Here is a 16,714-nt window from a genome sequence, read left to right on the forward strand (position 1 = left end):
CTACACAGCTTGAACTACACCGGGGCCTTCACTACAAGCACTGCAGACACCCTAATGCAGGAATGGCTTAGCAAATAATCAGATTCATTGCAGTCCAGAATGCTGTACAACAAGGGACTTATTGGTACACAACACAATTACTGTGGGTGTGTATGAGTTTGTATGTGCAAGATGCAAAGCACATAGAAACAGACTTTTTTTTAATTGACTGATTTTTATATATATTTATTAATAATTATAATGTCTTATTGTGCACAATGTATTAATTAAACATTCTATGAAGCGACGAGAATAGTTTTTGTGTGCAAAAAAACTAAATAAAGACTTAAATGGGCCGACTTCAAAACAAAAATTTGAACGGTTATTAATCAGCGTATTGATTCTTGATTTGGCAGTTTGACACGCGATCCGAATCATGAATCGATACACTGATTCATAACCGTTCAAAAGTTTGTGTTGAAATCGGCCCATCACTATATAAGTCGTTATTTAGTTTTTTGCGCACAAAAACTATTCTTGTGGCTTCATAAAATGATTGTAGAGCCGCTGTAGTGAGATGGGCTTTGTAACGACGTCTTTAGTGCCTTTATGGGTCTTGAGAGAGGAAATGACACTGACTACGTTTACATGGACAGCAGTAATCTAATTATTGACCTTATTCTAAATAAGACAATATTCTGATTAAGGTGTTTACATGAGTTGCTTTTAGAGTACTCCGTTCATGTTCCCGTTTTACATGTGCTAGAACATAGATCGATTATGGCACGTCATTACGTCCCCATGCCACGCTATGTTCTCCAACATCCAATCATAGCGTGACTTTGGCAGGTGTGTTAATTTTATGGGCTCAGTAAACCCGCTAACTTCACCTGCGGGTGTCGCTGTTGGACAGTGTTACTTTACATTAAGAAGTATAACAAAACATGCGTTTTTATAATGTTTTATATCTACATTTACGTTGATTTATTTTTGTAATATGTATTGCCTCTTTTTTTTTTTTTTTTGAAGAGACACTGCCCCTCTTTCCTCCTTATTGACAGCCTACATTTAGAATAATTATATTTTTGATTAATTATGAAAAAGGTTTAAAAATCATGACTCTTTGGATTGTTTTTCCTGCCGTCGAGCCACAGGCGTTCACTGAATGACCCATCTGGTTTGCGATTACAGATACAAACTTATTGTATTTTACTTTTACAATGAGCATAGTAATTACAACAAAAATAAAAATAGAGAGAGGACGCAGTGTTCACAATGAACAGTCAAGTAAAACACACACCGCCCATAGCAACGACGTTTATGGCAACGACTTTTCAGACTGACAGATCCGTAAAAGATAAACGCGACTTTTCCACTATTTGTTACTGTTTTGTACACGTTGTTATATTAAGTATAATTCCAATTATGTTTTATTGGCCACAATATTATCGATGATTGTTGAAAGGGGCACTTTTGATTAATTTTCAAAAAGGGCAGAGGCTCCAACCCACAAAGCCTCCCCTCTGCACTCCCCTGTTGTGCGTAACGGTATGTGTCCTGTCACAAAATGCGGTGAAATCTCCGACATGACATTAATAGTTAGATTAAGGTGTGTACATGTCTCTGATAATGCGACTAAAATAGGCATACTCCACATGTCTTAATCCGATTTATGTTTAGTTAGATTATGACTTTAATCAGATTAAGGTAATTAGAAATCGCTGTCTACATGGTAGCCTCTTAATCAGAGTATTGTCTTAATCAGATTAATATCGGAGTATTGTTGTCCATGTAAACGTAGTCATTGTGGCAAATGACGGCCATTCTGAGCCATCGGATTTCAACAAAAATATCTTCATTTGTGTTCTGAAGATGAACGGAGGTCTTACGGGTGTCGAACGATATCAGGGTAAAGAATTAATGAGAGAATTAAAAATTTTGGGTGAACTAACTCTTTAATCTTGCTTAGTAATAGTGCTTGAACAAACTACTAAATATTCAAATTTGGCAAGTATTTTTTCCTATAGCATTTGTGCAACAGACATAAACTGATCCTTCAAATCATGTGTCATGTGTCCATAGACTAAATGGAATAAAGATACTTTGAAGTGGACTCTTTTGACTTGAGCAAACACTTAGCAACCCCCTGGCAACCACCCAGAATACATTCATATCCACCCAGTACTAATAATTAAAAAAACACCTTAACAACATTCATATTTTCTTAAGAAAAAAGAAAAATCAAGATTTATAGGGAAAAAAATGTATGCAGTTAGACGTTAAACATAATGCAAAAATAAAGCAATTAAATAGTAATACAGGTAATGTATAACATTTATGTTAGATGAATATAATCGATTTGACAGCACTAATAAAATGCTGTGTATATATATAAAATTGATAATAACACGATGATTTGATGAGTATCAAATCATCATATTAGAAAGATTTCTGAAGGGTCGTGTGACACTGAAGACGTGAGGAATGATGCTGAAAATTCAGCTTTGGTCACAGGAATAAATTACATTTTAAAAATACACTCGAATAGAAAAGCTATTAAAAAATTTAAAGGTGTCCTAGAATGATTTGAAACAATATGTTAAATTGTTCTCTGATATCTACATAGAGGGTATGTGGCTTATTTAAGGGCAAAAATTGTCCAGATACAGTTTTACAGGTCCATTTACAACCCTATAAATTGTCCCTAGGATGTAATGCTCTATTTTTGCCTTATTTGGAAGAGTCATGAATATTAATGTTGAGCTCTGCTCTGATTGGCTTATTTCAGCAGCTCACAGCAGTTCAGCGGCTCGTGAGTCCTGACCGTCCTGACACAACACAGACCGACTGAATAAAACTAAGCAAAACATCTCAAATGGAGATTGATTAAATGCAGCTTACTTGTTTATTAGTGTTTTCAGATCAACCTCGCACGAGAAAGAGCTTGCGTTCGTGCGGTTGCCAGATTTCAGTAATTTAATCCCCCAAACAGAGATTATCTGTGAAAAGAAACCTGTATACACTCCGGTTTTTACCTAAACATGTCCAATCTGGCAACCATATGCACACAAGCTCTCTCGCGCGCACGGACGATCTGAAAACACCGATAAACAAGTAAGCTGCATTTCAGCAATCTCCATTGACTATCGTTTTAACTTATATGGTTGAAAAGGTGAAGTTTGCTAGAAGGATCGAGTGAACGGTATCTACGGTTGTATTTTGTAATACAAAATAATATTAACCTTTGTCATTAGACACACTATTTAGTTTTGTTTGGTACTTGGAGTTTCCTATTGTTACTGTAGTTAGCATCTTACTTCATCTAGACAATGCAGTCTTTAAAGGGTTACTTCAGCGATTAGCATATGGCTTTGTATCAGTAGAAACCCTGGAGAATATTCAAATTATTGTGCTTTCCCCCCTCATATCTCCCAGAGACGAGAGATTTATGCATTTTATTTCTGGAAAAATTCCTCCTATGATGCAAAATGACGATTTTTGCATCATAGGAGGAATGCTTGCCCAAAGGCTAAAGACTACAGCCAGCAGAGGGAGCCATTTCCGCATGTTTTGAATCTGCGCATGGGGGATGGGAGATTACACTCAGCTGGCAGGGAGAGCTCAGCTGGCAGACAGGATCATTTAAACGGAGCTATGGTGAGCAATGTAAGTCTTTTAACTTCTCAAATTCATTTCTATGAAAGTTAAGCTTGCAAAGGCATGAACTGAAACGCGTGCCAGACTGAACTCGCGTTGTGAATGTATGCCGCGAGCATAGTCGCGATTACCTCAGCTCTCATTACTCCTGCAGTTAGTGCTCAGTGCTGTGAGACTCGCGCGGTGACTCACTCATTATATTGAACAGACACGTTCAGTTTTTAATTGTAGTGTCTTCTCTAACTCAGTCACAGTAATGAAGGTGGTGGTTTTGGGAATGGCACAGGGCAGCGAAGCATTCTGGGAATTGTAGTCTTTCATCCCCATGGGACAAAAATACATTTTCTGTCTTTTCTCAGTCTAGAAGACACCAAATTCAAAAATAATTTCACATTTCTACTGCATTGATGACCCAGTTTAAATACAGATTCATCTTCCCAGCGCTGAAGTACCCCTTTAAGAAACGTTCAATTTAATCAGAAATTGTTTAAACAGTCAATAAGTGGATAAATCACTTACTGCTTGCAGGAATATAGTTGCCCCTTTCTTCAGTTTAAGACGCTGAGTGAAGCTTGCTTGTAATGGGCCGAACAAACGAACGATTTGTTGTGGTATCCGATTATAATAAACCTCAACCATGTGTCATGAGAGCCGTTTTTGCTATCTTCGAGTGTCTTGTTTACCATCAGTGGATTCGGCTTGCTTGGACAAATGCAAATGTTGGGCTCGTGCATATAAATGATCCCCAATGCTTGCAAGGTTAATTCAATTTTTCATTCTAGGGCACCTTTAAAGTTATGAATATAGTTATTAATATAATATAATTGTTGCTGTATGTTTGACCAGATTAATGTAGCTTTGATGAACATAAGAAACTTTTTTCAAAAGAAAAAGTATTAAAAATTCTTACCAACTTCTAACTTTTAAATTAAAATCAAGTCCCACTGGATATGTATATTTTTCATGTAATATTCTATTTTACTCATGTTGACTTTAAATCCTTTAAGTCTTTTTGTTTCTGTAGGTGTCTATGGCAAAAAACATTCATAGCATGAATTTAATCATAAAAAAATGGCTATAAGGCAACTGGGAACCAACTGCACTCAAAGTATTGAATCATTTATGTCACAGCTAGAGCAAAAGCATCTGCCACCTGCTACAGTGCAGCCAGTGACATCACTCTATTATTCCTGACCATCAGCCACAGCATGAGGTCCACACAAACCCAATCCACCTCACAAAACATTTATTTGTGTCATGATATATATTTAATTGTGCAGTTGTAAGACCATCCTATGACCAGAAATGGACATCCCTAATGTCAAGTCTTGATCTTCCAGGCATGCATTGCTTTGTATTGTGCCCTGTTTAATAAAACACCCTTTATTAAATTACTTAATTCAATCTCATGTCTTGGTGCATTGAAATGTAAGTGCATTTACAAAATATAATTGTTCCTTCTCAAATCCACTTAGAGGAAAAATCCATTCTCCGCTCACTCACCGTAGCATAGCTCAGGTATTTATATCTCAAAAAGCCTTTTGTGTTAAAGATAGAGGAATGCACCTCAAACTGTTTCAGTCCTAGAAGATAATGACATTTGTGAAAAAAGTGATATCACATGCTCATCTAATGAGCCACAATCTGTTTGAGTTAACAGGGTGAAAGCTCAGTGTTCTTAAAAACAGATTAAAAAGACCTGACAGTGTGCGAACTAGAATAAGTGTGAATCAAGATGTGAATGATTTTAATCAAATAAGAGATCATACACTATACATATTTTTGTATTTTTATCGTTATTATTTAGTGCTGTCCTGAATAAGAAATTGTACATTACATTTTTTTTTAAATATATTCCAAACCCACAAGACCATCAAATAGTTACATGTATTAAAATAACCCTGTATGTATGGACCCTCGAATGTTTGAACCTTTTTTAATAGTGTTTGAGTCCCTCAATCGTCCTCAGTGTTTTTACAGATGGAATCTTTGAGATAGATCTCAAAAACATAGTCACTGCTGGAAAAAATATGAAAAATATGCTGGAAACCTGAAGAATTTGCAGGACCTGGACTGGAGGATTTTCAACCATCATAAAACAAAACAAAAAGCAGTGGATCATCCAGGGAACGGCGCACAGTAAGGAAAATATCTTATTCAGGACCGTACTAAATAAAAAAGTATCATTCATTTTGTATGATCTCTTTTATTTTGTTAAAATTATTCACATTTTCTGCAAGGGGTTCACATACTTTTCTTGTAACCGTATTTATTACACTGTTGAAGATGTAATTAGTAACTAGTAATGAATTACTTTTTAGAGTAACTCTAGTATTATTTTATATATGTTTATTGTATGTTTTATGTAGAATTGTTGAATTGACTATAGTCTATACAATATTTAATTCATTTACATCAGAAGTAACAAAATCAAGAGTAATCCCTTTCAAGAAGAAAAAAAAGTAATATATACAGTATATATGTATTTTTTTTTTTTTAAATCGGTGCTCTTCCCAATATATGGATTAATTATGTTATGTACACTGTAAAAATTATTTAGCAAAAAAGTTACCTGGTTGCCTTAAAATTTTGAATTCATTGAAATTAACATTTTGAGTTAATACAATGAAAAAAATTTGAGATTTGACAACCTTTATTAAAATATTATTAAAATATTTTGTAAGCATATTGGGTAATTGTGTGTGTTTTATTTTGCAGCCAAATTGTGCTATTTTCATGATTTATCAAATTTTGTATGTGGTTCAGATACAAAAATATTTTGAGTTTCTATTTATTAAACAAACTTCCTTCATTGTATCAACTCAAATTTTTAATTTCAATAAACTCAACATTTTAAGGCAACCAGGTTACTTACTTTTTTAAGTTAAACCAACAAAAACTAACAATTTTTTTTACAGTGTAGCTGTCCAAACCTGAAATGTGATCGCAGGATAATGTAAAGCTCTTTGGGATACAATACTGAGTTTAAAAAAGGCTCAAACAAATGCATACAAGTGCAGAATGCAAAGCAATTTGCAAAAGCCCCACAGACCTCCATCAGCAATCAATAGATGATCATTAGTGTTTAACATCCAGTGTCAGTGCTAGTGCTGCAACAAGACAAACTGGATCGGTCCCACTATCAAAAAATGTGCAATGTTCAAGCTTACAGTGTTAGACAGCTTTATTTATTATAATGTCCTTCTAGTTTGTAGCATCATTCACTTGCACTTAGTGTTAAGAATTACAGTTAATTCAAGTATTAATGAACGTACAGTCACTTTCAGTCTACTCATAGAAATAAGAGAAACAAGTGTGTGGAGCACCTGAAATTTAAATGAGTGTGTTCAACACAAACTCGGGACAGATGATATCATGGGCAACGGGTCAGATGTTGCCGTCATCTGCTGAATGGAGAGCGTCTTTAATGCATCACTGGTGCAGTTTCAACTGACCGCATGCAAATGTTGATTTCATGTATTAGGCCAAAAAAATTAAAGATGTATTAACAAGGATACATTTATAATAATCTAAATATTTAGAAGAAATATTGAACACTGAAATACTGCCCTCTAGTGTCCTTTTAAAACACTCTCTGACCGCATTAAATGCTGCAATATAACAATGTGTTTTGTTCAATGTGATGAGAGAGCATCAGATAAGAGTCAGATTTGAGCATTGCAGACCAACAATATATATTTTAACATTTACTGATATGACGCCCTCAGATTTACAGTTCAATTCAAGACAACAACCTTCTTATGCAAACTTTCACAATAAACAACAAGATCCTTCTTCGTTGGAGAGTTTTCATCTGATACGAGTCTAAAGGAAATGGCTGATGTATAAAAAATAATTCGTGCCAATGAATGATGCTCTTACCACACTGCTCGAAACAGGCATGCGCCAGTCACCACTGAGAGGGAAACCAAAAGAGGTTACTCTGAAAACAGTAACCACAGACCTGTCACATAAACCAGAAGTCGCCTTATGAGCTGTTGATGTGCCATGGTAACGAGCACACACCTCCTCTGATGTGCCTTCAATGCAAACTGCATTTGACCACATGCATGAAATTAATTCAACTGATTTCACCAAAAATGCAACTGCTCTGCCAACATCAAATGTCAAATCTACTGCGTATGAAAAAATGTACAGGCTACATCAAATCAGAAATTTAACCTGCACAATAAGTGATTTCTAAATGCATGTTAATTATGATTGTCAGTGTAAAATGTGGGTTTATATGTGGGTGTGTTAAGTAGATACATTTTCCATCTAAAAACAGGCATCATGTATTCTAAACTCAGGCTTCCTACACTAAAGCAGTAAATGCATGCCTGACTCTTGAAATTTTGGCGCTAAAAACAGAAGTGCCAGTTATCACGCATATGCAACTTCCTTCCTGGAGTGTTTGAATAATAAGTGTCTGTTTTCAGCTGAATTCACGCTTCATGTTTCGTCCTGAAGACTATGAGCATGTGGGCATTGCCATGGTGATCAGCAATAAACATAAATTCTCAACAAGGAAGTAGCCCAATATCCTGCACAGGTTACATAGGAAATGCATTAGAGGCTTTGAATGGGTGCATGCGCCACACACTTTCATCCCTTTCATCATTATCTTTTCATGAAGAGTGTTTTCTTATGAACTTTAAGAGATGTTCAGAACAGGATAGTGAGTTTGAGTAGGCTACTGTGAAAATAAAACCTCAAATAGCCATAAACAGATAAAACCTTAATGTCAACCTGACACTATATTTACATCCTTAAAATATATTTACTAGTCTTATGCCTTATTTATCAAGGTGCCATTTTGAGAAAAAAAAAAATCCACCCGCCTTACAGAAACTTTTTTTTACTCTCCAATCAAAATTATTTGATTAATATTTTTTTTTAATATATCTTTATAGCTTATATATATATATATATATATATATATATATATATATATATATATATATATATATATATATATATATATATATATATAACTTTCTTCAAATGGGTTCCAGGTTTATTTTAAATGAATGAACTAAAATAAACCTATTTTTCTTTTTGTGATTACATCCATAAATCCGGATAAGTCCATATGTCACAGTCAGTCACCTGCTAGTAGATTATTATTGTGTTACCCAGCATGCCTAAACAAGGCCTGGTTATTAAGTTTAAAAGGAGTTAGATCTAAACAAAACTTATGTTTGTATTATCGCTCTTTTCATAAACTCCTGCTCTGATTATTGTCATAAGAGCTGTTGAAATCATTCTTAAATCAATTATTGAGCAGACAATTTTGCTAGCCTGATGCTGTTATTACTCTTCCATGAAAGCCAACAGTGAAGCATCTGCTTTCATTTAGTCACGGAATTAACGCTCTCAAAGATCTCGCTGTACTCGACCAGCAGGACGCCATCAAACAGAACTAAATACAGCTAATTTGTAATTTTTATAGACTTGCCCCTGTCCACTGCCAACACTGACTAACAGTCATCAGTCAATAAGAAGGGGCACAATGCCAGAGTCCAAGTATCGATCTGTTCCATCTTCCAAGGACAGGACATCTTCCAAAAGAGGTGTCAGGTTCTACCTGTTCCCTCACGCACCGCCTACTCTTCTAGAGTCCCTGTCCTGCTCTTAGACAAAAACACTGAACAATATATGGGCATTGAGCATATTGGTCAGTCTGGGTGTTTTATTACAATCTAGATTTTTTAATTTCTTAAGTTTGTTAGCAGTAGTGACGCAAGCTTAAAGATGCCGTAAGTGATTTCCGAGAAATGCTGTTGAGAGTGGATAGGGCCGAGCAGCACAATACCCTAATAGATCAGCAGCAAGGGGCGTGTCCGTTCATGATGGGGGGAGGAGCGAGAGTAAGCCAATCAGCAGAAGGGGCCGTGTTCAGTCATGATGGGGGAGGTAAAAGAGTGAGTCAATCAGCTGTAGGGGCGTGTCTACTAATGATGGGGGAGGAGAGTGAGCCAATCAGGCAGTGGGGCGTTTTGAAAAGAGAGAGATTTGAAGAAAAACCATAGAAAGAGATGGCTGAGAGACATTACAAAAGAGAAAAGAGTTCAGAAGAACATCACTGGGAAAAGAAGGCTTATGATCAGGCAAGAGCTTTAGGAACCGTGTTAGTATAGAAACACTTTCCATCACTGGAGAGACCTAAGTGGGAAGGCATGAAAACAGAAGACTAACAGATGACTAACAGATGTCGAGGTTGCGTTGATTCTGCTCTGTATGTGAGTGACATTAGTTTTGATATGTTTCACATTGTTGTAATGTTAGTTATAGAAACAGCACAGTTTTGTGAGTCATTGTTTGTCTGGAGATGCTGGCGACTTGTATACTTTTGTGACTGTATGTTAATTTTTTGTTCTTCCTTATCGTTTTCGCAAAGCATTATTTTGCTGCACTTCATCTATGATATAAAGAGACATCCACTCTTACATGTTTTTAGGGGTGGTGGACCAATGAATGGAGGGGTGTGTGTTTGGGTTGCTTTCAAATATCAACAGTGTTTCTCAGAAATCACTTACTGCACCTTTAATTAAGGGATACTCCACGAAAAAAAATTCATCAATTTTGCACTTTTATGATTAAAAATCAGTTTGACTTTCTTTCTACTGTGGTAAACAAAAATAAATATATTTTGAAGAATATTGGGAACACCCTTTTTTCCATTGTGTGGAAAAACAACACTGAGACACTTGAACAGTGTACTTTTAGTATTATTTTCCATATATAATATATTAATATTTTGAAAGTATAATATTTTCAGTTCATTTTTGTTAAAATTTCAGTATTGTGTTATGTGCTCGTGCTTTTACATTTTGTGCTTTTTAGCTTTAACTTGACCACTATCCCTTTAAACATGTGGATTTGGTGATGGATAATAATGAAGCTGTCCAGCAAAACAGGTGGATTATGGAAATATTTTCCTACCAGCATGAGCCCCTGCATCCCAACGTCATCACTCACTCCCAGAACAGGAATCATCGCTTCTGTTTTTCTTTTGGGTGGTTTTATATTTTGTCTTCCTCAAAAAATTATTCCAAAAACATTTTAACATTTCCTGGAATCTAAAAATCCATACTCATTATGTTGGATTGCAGAGACAATATCGGCAGAAATTATGCCTTAAATACATTTGATATGACATGACATTCATAGCACTCCAGTAAACTAAAACAACCTTATCAAAGAATCATTAGAGCAAGAAAGGTCAAACAAAACTACTCTCTCTATGGCAGCAACACGAGTTTAAGAAAAGGGCCTTTTGTCAAGGACAGCTTCCTGTAAGTAACAACAATGATGACCTTCATGGGCTAAACTTATTTTAAACACAAATCTAATTCCCAATGAATTACCCCCAAAAGACTATTTTTTAATCAATTATCAACAGCCATTACGAGGGCGATTTAACAATATAGTTCTTTGCCATTAGATTACATGCCATCTGTGTGATTTTAATTAAATTACCAATTTATGTCAGCACCAAGCAGACACAATTATGTCCAAAAATATGCAGAAAACATCACGACACAAACACATCCTCTATATCTAGTTAAAAGGTGAAGAAAAGCTATTCTTTCCTCAAGCACTGCAGCACAAAATCAGTCCATTTGAATTCTCAGCTGATAAAGCAAGGCGTCCGTAAGCCATTATAATGAAAGTGCATGATTCCCTTGGGACAGTTTAAATGCTCAAACCTCTCTTTTTTGCAGCACTGCCATATGCTGTATTTGATGACAACATTAGTTTAAAGATAAATAGATGGACACGCATAGCCATTATGTAAAGCATCAATATTGATTTCTCAAGTGGGTAAGTTCCTGTGCTATCAAATATGGTGCATTTGTGCAACAAGAGGCATCTGGCAAACTATTGGTGAGAAGGCACTGAATCAGCAAAAATTCCTCCTGACTCATAGAGCCAGAGGACGGTCGTGGGAGCTGGGAGAACAGAAATACAGCATCACCTACCTTGCAGCCTTTGCATCACATTCATAATGTCCTTGGTGGACCGTCCGAAAGGGCTTAGGGAAGCCATGGTCCCTCTCTACAGTCCTGTTCTCCTCTGACACCGGATCACTCATGCAATCAGCACAGTAGACAGAAGATAGTGCACTACTTTCTTAAGGGGCATCCCCATCCGCCCCTCCTACAACTCTCTTTCTTCCTCTAGCTCTCTCTCTCTCTCTCTCTCAATCTGATGCAGAAACTCCAGGAACTTGATATGATCCAATAGAGACGCAGGTTTCATTTAGGTGCCCGGCTGGTTAGTCGGCCAATCAGAAGTCCTCTTCTATCTACTCAGTGAACAGAGAAGAAAGAGTAACAGCGTTGGTGTTAGAGAGAACACTGTAAAAAGATTTAGATGAGCAAACATATAAACTAACTAGTGTGACAAAAAATATTAATAAAATAATAATAATTATGACTAAATCAAATAAGTACATTTTAAGATCTGGTTGAAAAACTGCACATTTCCACTTTCTACAGTGCATTAAATGTCATTGTGTTTCTATGTGCTGAATGCACAGTGTAGTCATGCATGTCCCTTAAATATTACATATATTGCTGTTATTTATTTTTTGCCAGTTTAATAATAGTATTAATAATAATAATAATCGATGGATATATTGACTGATTGATATTCTATGGAAAAGAGTTTTAATCATAAGAGCTCATCCATAATGCAGTCTTTGCCCACGAGGAAACACTTTTCATCTTAGATGTTTATTGCACATGAAACGCATCATGGACTTGCATGCGTATTTATCCGCCAAAGTTACGCAATTAACTAAGTGAAGACAGCAGAAACTCAGCAACACAAGATAAATATCTGCACAAACAGCTTGTCTGAAGTTTAAATGCATGCTCGACGATTAAACAGGAAATCTATTGCTCAAATCGCCAAGAACACCAGTTTTATTTCATCAGAATCTAGTTGTTTCATGTGTAGCCTATGTAGAGTGTGTATTACCGTGAGCAGATGACGCTTCCTTCCCCGCAGGCTCTTGTGTCTCATGTGATGATGATGATGATGATGGTGAAACTCTGTTAGACTGGTTGCTTTGGAAACCTTTAAACAATGTTGCAAGGCCGCGTTACTTCATGTGACCTTTACCGCCACCTATTGGTGTTATAGGAAACGATAAGGGGGGCGTTTACACATGAAACAACGCGATAGATAGATAGATAGATAGATAGATAGATAGATAGATAGATAGATAGATAGATAGATAGATAGATAGATAGATAGATAGATAGATAGATAGATAGATAGATAGATAGATAGATGGATGGATGGATGGATGGATGGATGGATGGATGGATGGATGGATAGATAGATAGATAGATAGATAGATAGATAGATAGATAGATAGATAGATAGATAGATAGATAATGGATGGATGGATGGATGGATGGATGGATGGAGAGATAGATAGATAGATAGATAGATAGATAGATAGATAGATAGATAGATAGATAGATAATGGATGGATAGATAGATAGATAGATAGATAGATAGATAGATAGATAGATAGATAGATAGATAGATAGATAGATAGATAGATAGATAGATAGATTGGATGGACGGACGGACGGACGGACAGAAAAGATAGATTGTGAAGATGAGGTAGTTCATTATCCACTCAGTATCTCCATCAAGGACAGCATGGTTCAATAATGACATCTGCTGGCCATTCCTGGTTTTGTAATAAACTCAGAGCATGCCCTGCTTTTGTTTCAGTCAGGACAAACTATTCCTTCACTGTAATGCCAGGAGGTAACAGTGACTGTGAATTTGGTGGAATTCAGTTGAATGCACATCATCTTCCCCTTTCTTCTGAGAGGACATGCATTTTTAGACCCTTTTAGCAAGCATTATTTATATTTTAAAGTGGGTGTTTGTAAGAGTATTAGTATTATGTTGTTCATTGATCATGAAACATACAATGATATGCCAAAAGGCACAGATACTAAGGAACTAAATCCCCTCTGACAACTGATAACTTATCACCTGCATGGGCGTATTCTTTTTCTCATGGGAACTGTGTCAAATCAAAACTAACTTGATGGATCCATTGTTCTGGGTTATTTTTCCTTTTATATTTTTATTTTATCGCCTCTCTATCTTAAAACAAATCTACCACCAAAAAAAAAAGGAAATTTAAAGTGCTGAAAGGTCTACAAAAAGGTGTAAGTTGGTCTATTATAATATAATGGGGTGAAGAAGCCATTGTATTGTAACCACTGAAACGAAGGAAATGATGCAAGAGGAAAAAGCCCTGTTCCCCTGGATTTCTGTACCGAACTGATAAGCCGAGCACTTGCTAATTTTACAAGTAAAGAGGCAGGAAGAATGACGACAATGTTTCCCTTTATGCAAACAAAGAAAAAGTGCCAGATTCCCTGAGAAATACATTGAACAGTCCTTGTGAGCTTGAACTGAGAGTTTGCCTGCATGCTGACATGCTTCTGCTAACTATTATGGCTTCAAATGAAACAAATGCGATTTGGGAAATACTTAAACCTATTGATTTTGGTAAGAATTTGGGTGCATTTAGCTCATACTTTTAAATAATTTTAAACTGTGTGCATTTATAATATATATATATATATATATATATATATATATATATATATATATATATATATATATATATATATATATATATATATATATATATATATAATAAATGTAATTAAATTGTAATTAAATTACTTTTAATTACCTTTCCATCCAGAGGAGCTCATCCTGGCATTCTGCTTGTCGATTCTGATGGGTCTGCTCATTGGGATCTTGATTTTCCTCCTCCTTACGTGGATGTCAAGAAGACGGAGAGTTTTGGTCAGGATCACCAGACGTCAAAGCCAGTCGTCGGAATCTAAAGGTTCGCGTAATCAACGCTGCCAACTCAGACACTACAAGAGTCACGGTTTTGACAAGAACAGTGAGTATGCGGGACGAGCGGCTTTAAACCTCCACAGACAGACTTCAGTAGACCCCAATGAGCTGCTGGGCAGAAGCCCCAGCTTTCAGAACTCCACTTTTCGGCCACCTGCAAAAAAGACTAACAAGACTAGTGAGCAAACAGAGGATGATAACCAAGCTGCATTAATTCCCAACATCACAGATCCATTTAGTACGGAACCAGCAGAGTCTTTCTGGCTGGGGAAGGGCAGTCTAAGAGGATTTCTACCCAGACAGACCCCACCACCTGCATATGACAGCGTCATTCACATCTTTCAAGAGACCTGTCCCTGACGGCATTGTGGCAAGAGACTAAGCACTTGCAAAGGATTGTACATAAACATGAATTTAATTAACTCAAAGCCTTGCTCTGATTTGGGAAGGGGTCTGATTTATACTGACACTCATTTGATATTATCTTCATGAGAACAGAAACACTTTACAATAGGGTCCTACTAGTTCTTGAACAAGAATAATTGTAGGGTGGGATTTCATTTTGTCCATGGGTAATTGATTGGATGGTTGTGGTTGGCTATTGGTCAATCACATGTGAGTGACAGGTTGCCCCGCCCTCATGACAGTAAACATCATCAGAGATGTTGCTGCAAGAGGGAGTGGGAGTTGATTAAAGATTATGAGGGAACAATAATCTAAAAATAAAGTTGTGCCCAGGTAATAACCATGTCTAATAAATACTGCAATTTTTCATTTAAAAAAACAGTCAATTTTGATTTCATGGTGACTTTAAGTTTAGAGAAAGTTTAACCCTTTCATGTAATGGTGTAACATGTTGAATTGAATTATTTTTAGGTTATGGCAATTAAAAATAATAGTTCTTTAGTGTGTCTGAAGCTTTACATTCTCCACAAACCATGTTGGTTTTGGGTGTTTGCGATCATTGATCACAGCAGCGAGTGTCTTGGTTAATGTGAAAAATAGCTGTCTATGTGTACTTTGACGTAGACCATAGTACTGAATGATTCCCGTATTCATACCATAGTCAGTAAATTGTACTCTAAAATAGCCTACATCTACATACAAGCGTGAAGGAATATTGTATGCTTATTTTTGTCTACTAAAGTAAACCATACACAACAGCAGAAAGTACAGCCTCCTGGGAATCTCTTCAATATGGTATTGTTCTGTCAGCCTTTCCTGAGATGAAAGTGAAGTATCTCTCCTGAGTCCTGGGCCTTGTTGCAGAATGTCTGAGCAAAGGAAATAAGAAAAAATTACTAATAGAAAACCTTTCACCATTTACAACATATATCGGTACATCAACAACAGATAGGTTTCAGAAGAAAAAGTTCCTTTCAATATTTTTTAAGTAACATTAACTTTTAGGTCAAACTTATCATGAGCTCTGAGGTAAATAGTATGTGCTACTATTTACTTACAACGTCTGTAAAAGACGTATGAACTGTCATCTGTTAGGTTGTAGGGCTATTGCAACAACAACAACAAAAATCAATTACAGAACCATGTATTTGTAGGACACTTATTTAATCTCTTAATATGCGCTGGTTAGTTAAGTTCAGTGTTTTGAACAAATCTTTAACATTCTATAAGTGAATGGATCGTTGTCTTCACTGCTGGAGTCTCTCCCTTCGAACTAGGCTACGTGACCAGTGTTGCCAACTCTCGCGAGACAAATAACCACAGCTTCAAAAACAACCTCAAAACAAGCCCAATATTATTTATTATCATCAATATAATTTATGATTAATAATTTATCTATAAATGAGCCTGCAACATATTAAATTGAAACCTCTTGGAGTTTGAAAAGCAAAAACATATGTGATTTTACAAAATTCTTCAAATATACCAGTTTCCGAGGTAAAAATTGCACATGAACGCCCTCTGATGTCGTGTTTACCACTGGGAAGTTCTGAAATTATTTTGATACCCAAGTTCCCGAGATGGGGGTGGCATAACCGTTAAAAGGTATGGATGGGAAAAGAATTTCTGCTGTGACATGTTTTTTTTTTTTTTTTTTTTTTTTTAATTCGCAACAATTTCATTGTCTTGTCTTGTCCTTAAAGTAGTACATATTTACATAAATTAATAATCATTTGAAGCATTTTGTGTATTTTAA

At 36.0% G+C, this 16,714-nt stretch overlaps 2 protein-coding genes across 2 annotated transcripts in view; one reads left to right on the forward strand and one right to left on the reverse strand.

Moving 5' to 3' along the window:
• The window catches only part of syne1b (spectrin repeat containing, nuclear envelope 1b), a 188,368-nt gene extending 176,501 nt beyond the window's left edge, over positions 1 to 11,867 (reverse strand). The window contains exon 1 of the mRNA XM_067456126.1: positions 11,622 to 11,867. Coding sequence (XP_067312227.1) covers positions 11,622 to 11,688 — 67 coding nt within the window. The 5' untranslated portion in view covers positions 11,689 to 11,867. The remainder of the gene's footprint in view (positions 1 to 11,621) is intronic.
• Positions 11,868 to 14,067: 2,200 nt separating this feature from the next.
• Positions 14,068 to 15,459, forward strand: myct1b (myc target 1b). The gene is made up of 2 exons (XM_067454715.1): positions 14,068 to 14,190; positions 14,393 to 15,459. The coding sequence occupies exons 1-2, from the start codon at positions 14,118 to 14,120 to the stop codon at positions 14,911 to 14,913; spliced, it is 594 nt and encodes a 197-aa protein (XP_067310816.1). The 5' UTR covers positions 14,068 to 14,117; the 3' UTR covers positions 14,914 to 15,459.
• The last annotated feature ends 1,255 nt before the right edge of the window (positions 15,460 to 16,714 follow it).

This window comes from Pseudorasbora parva, chromosome 10 (assembly GCF_024679245.1).
Source record: "Pseudorasbora parva isolate DD20220531a chromosome 10, ASM2467924v1, whole genome shotgun sequence".
NCBI classification, from domain to species: Eukaryota; Metazoa; Chordata; class Actinopteri; order Cypriniformes; family Gobionidae; genus Pseudorasbora; species Pseudorasbora parva.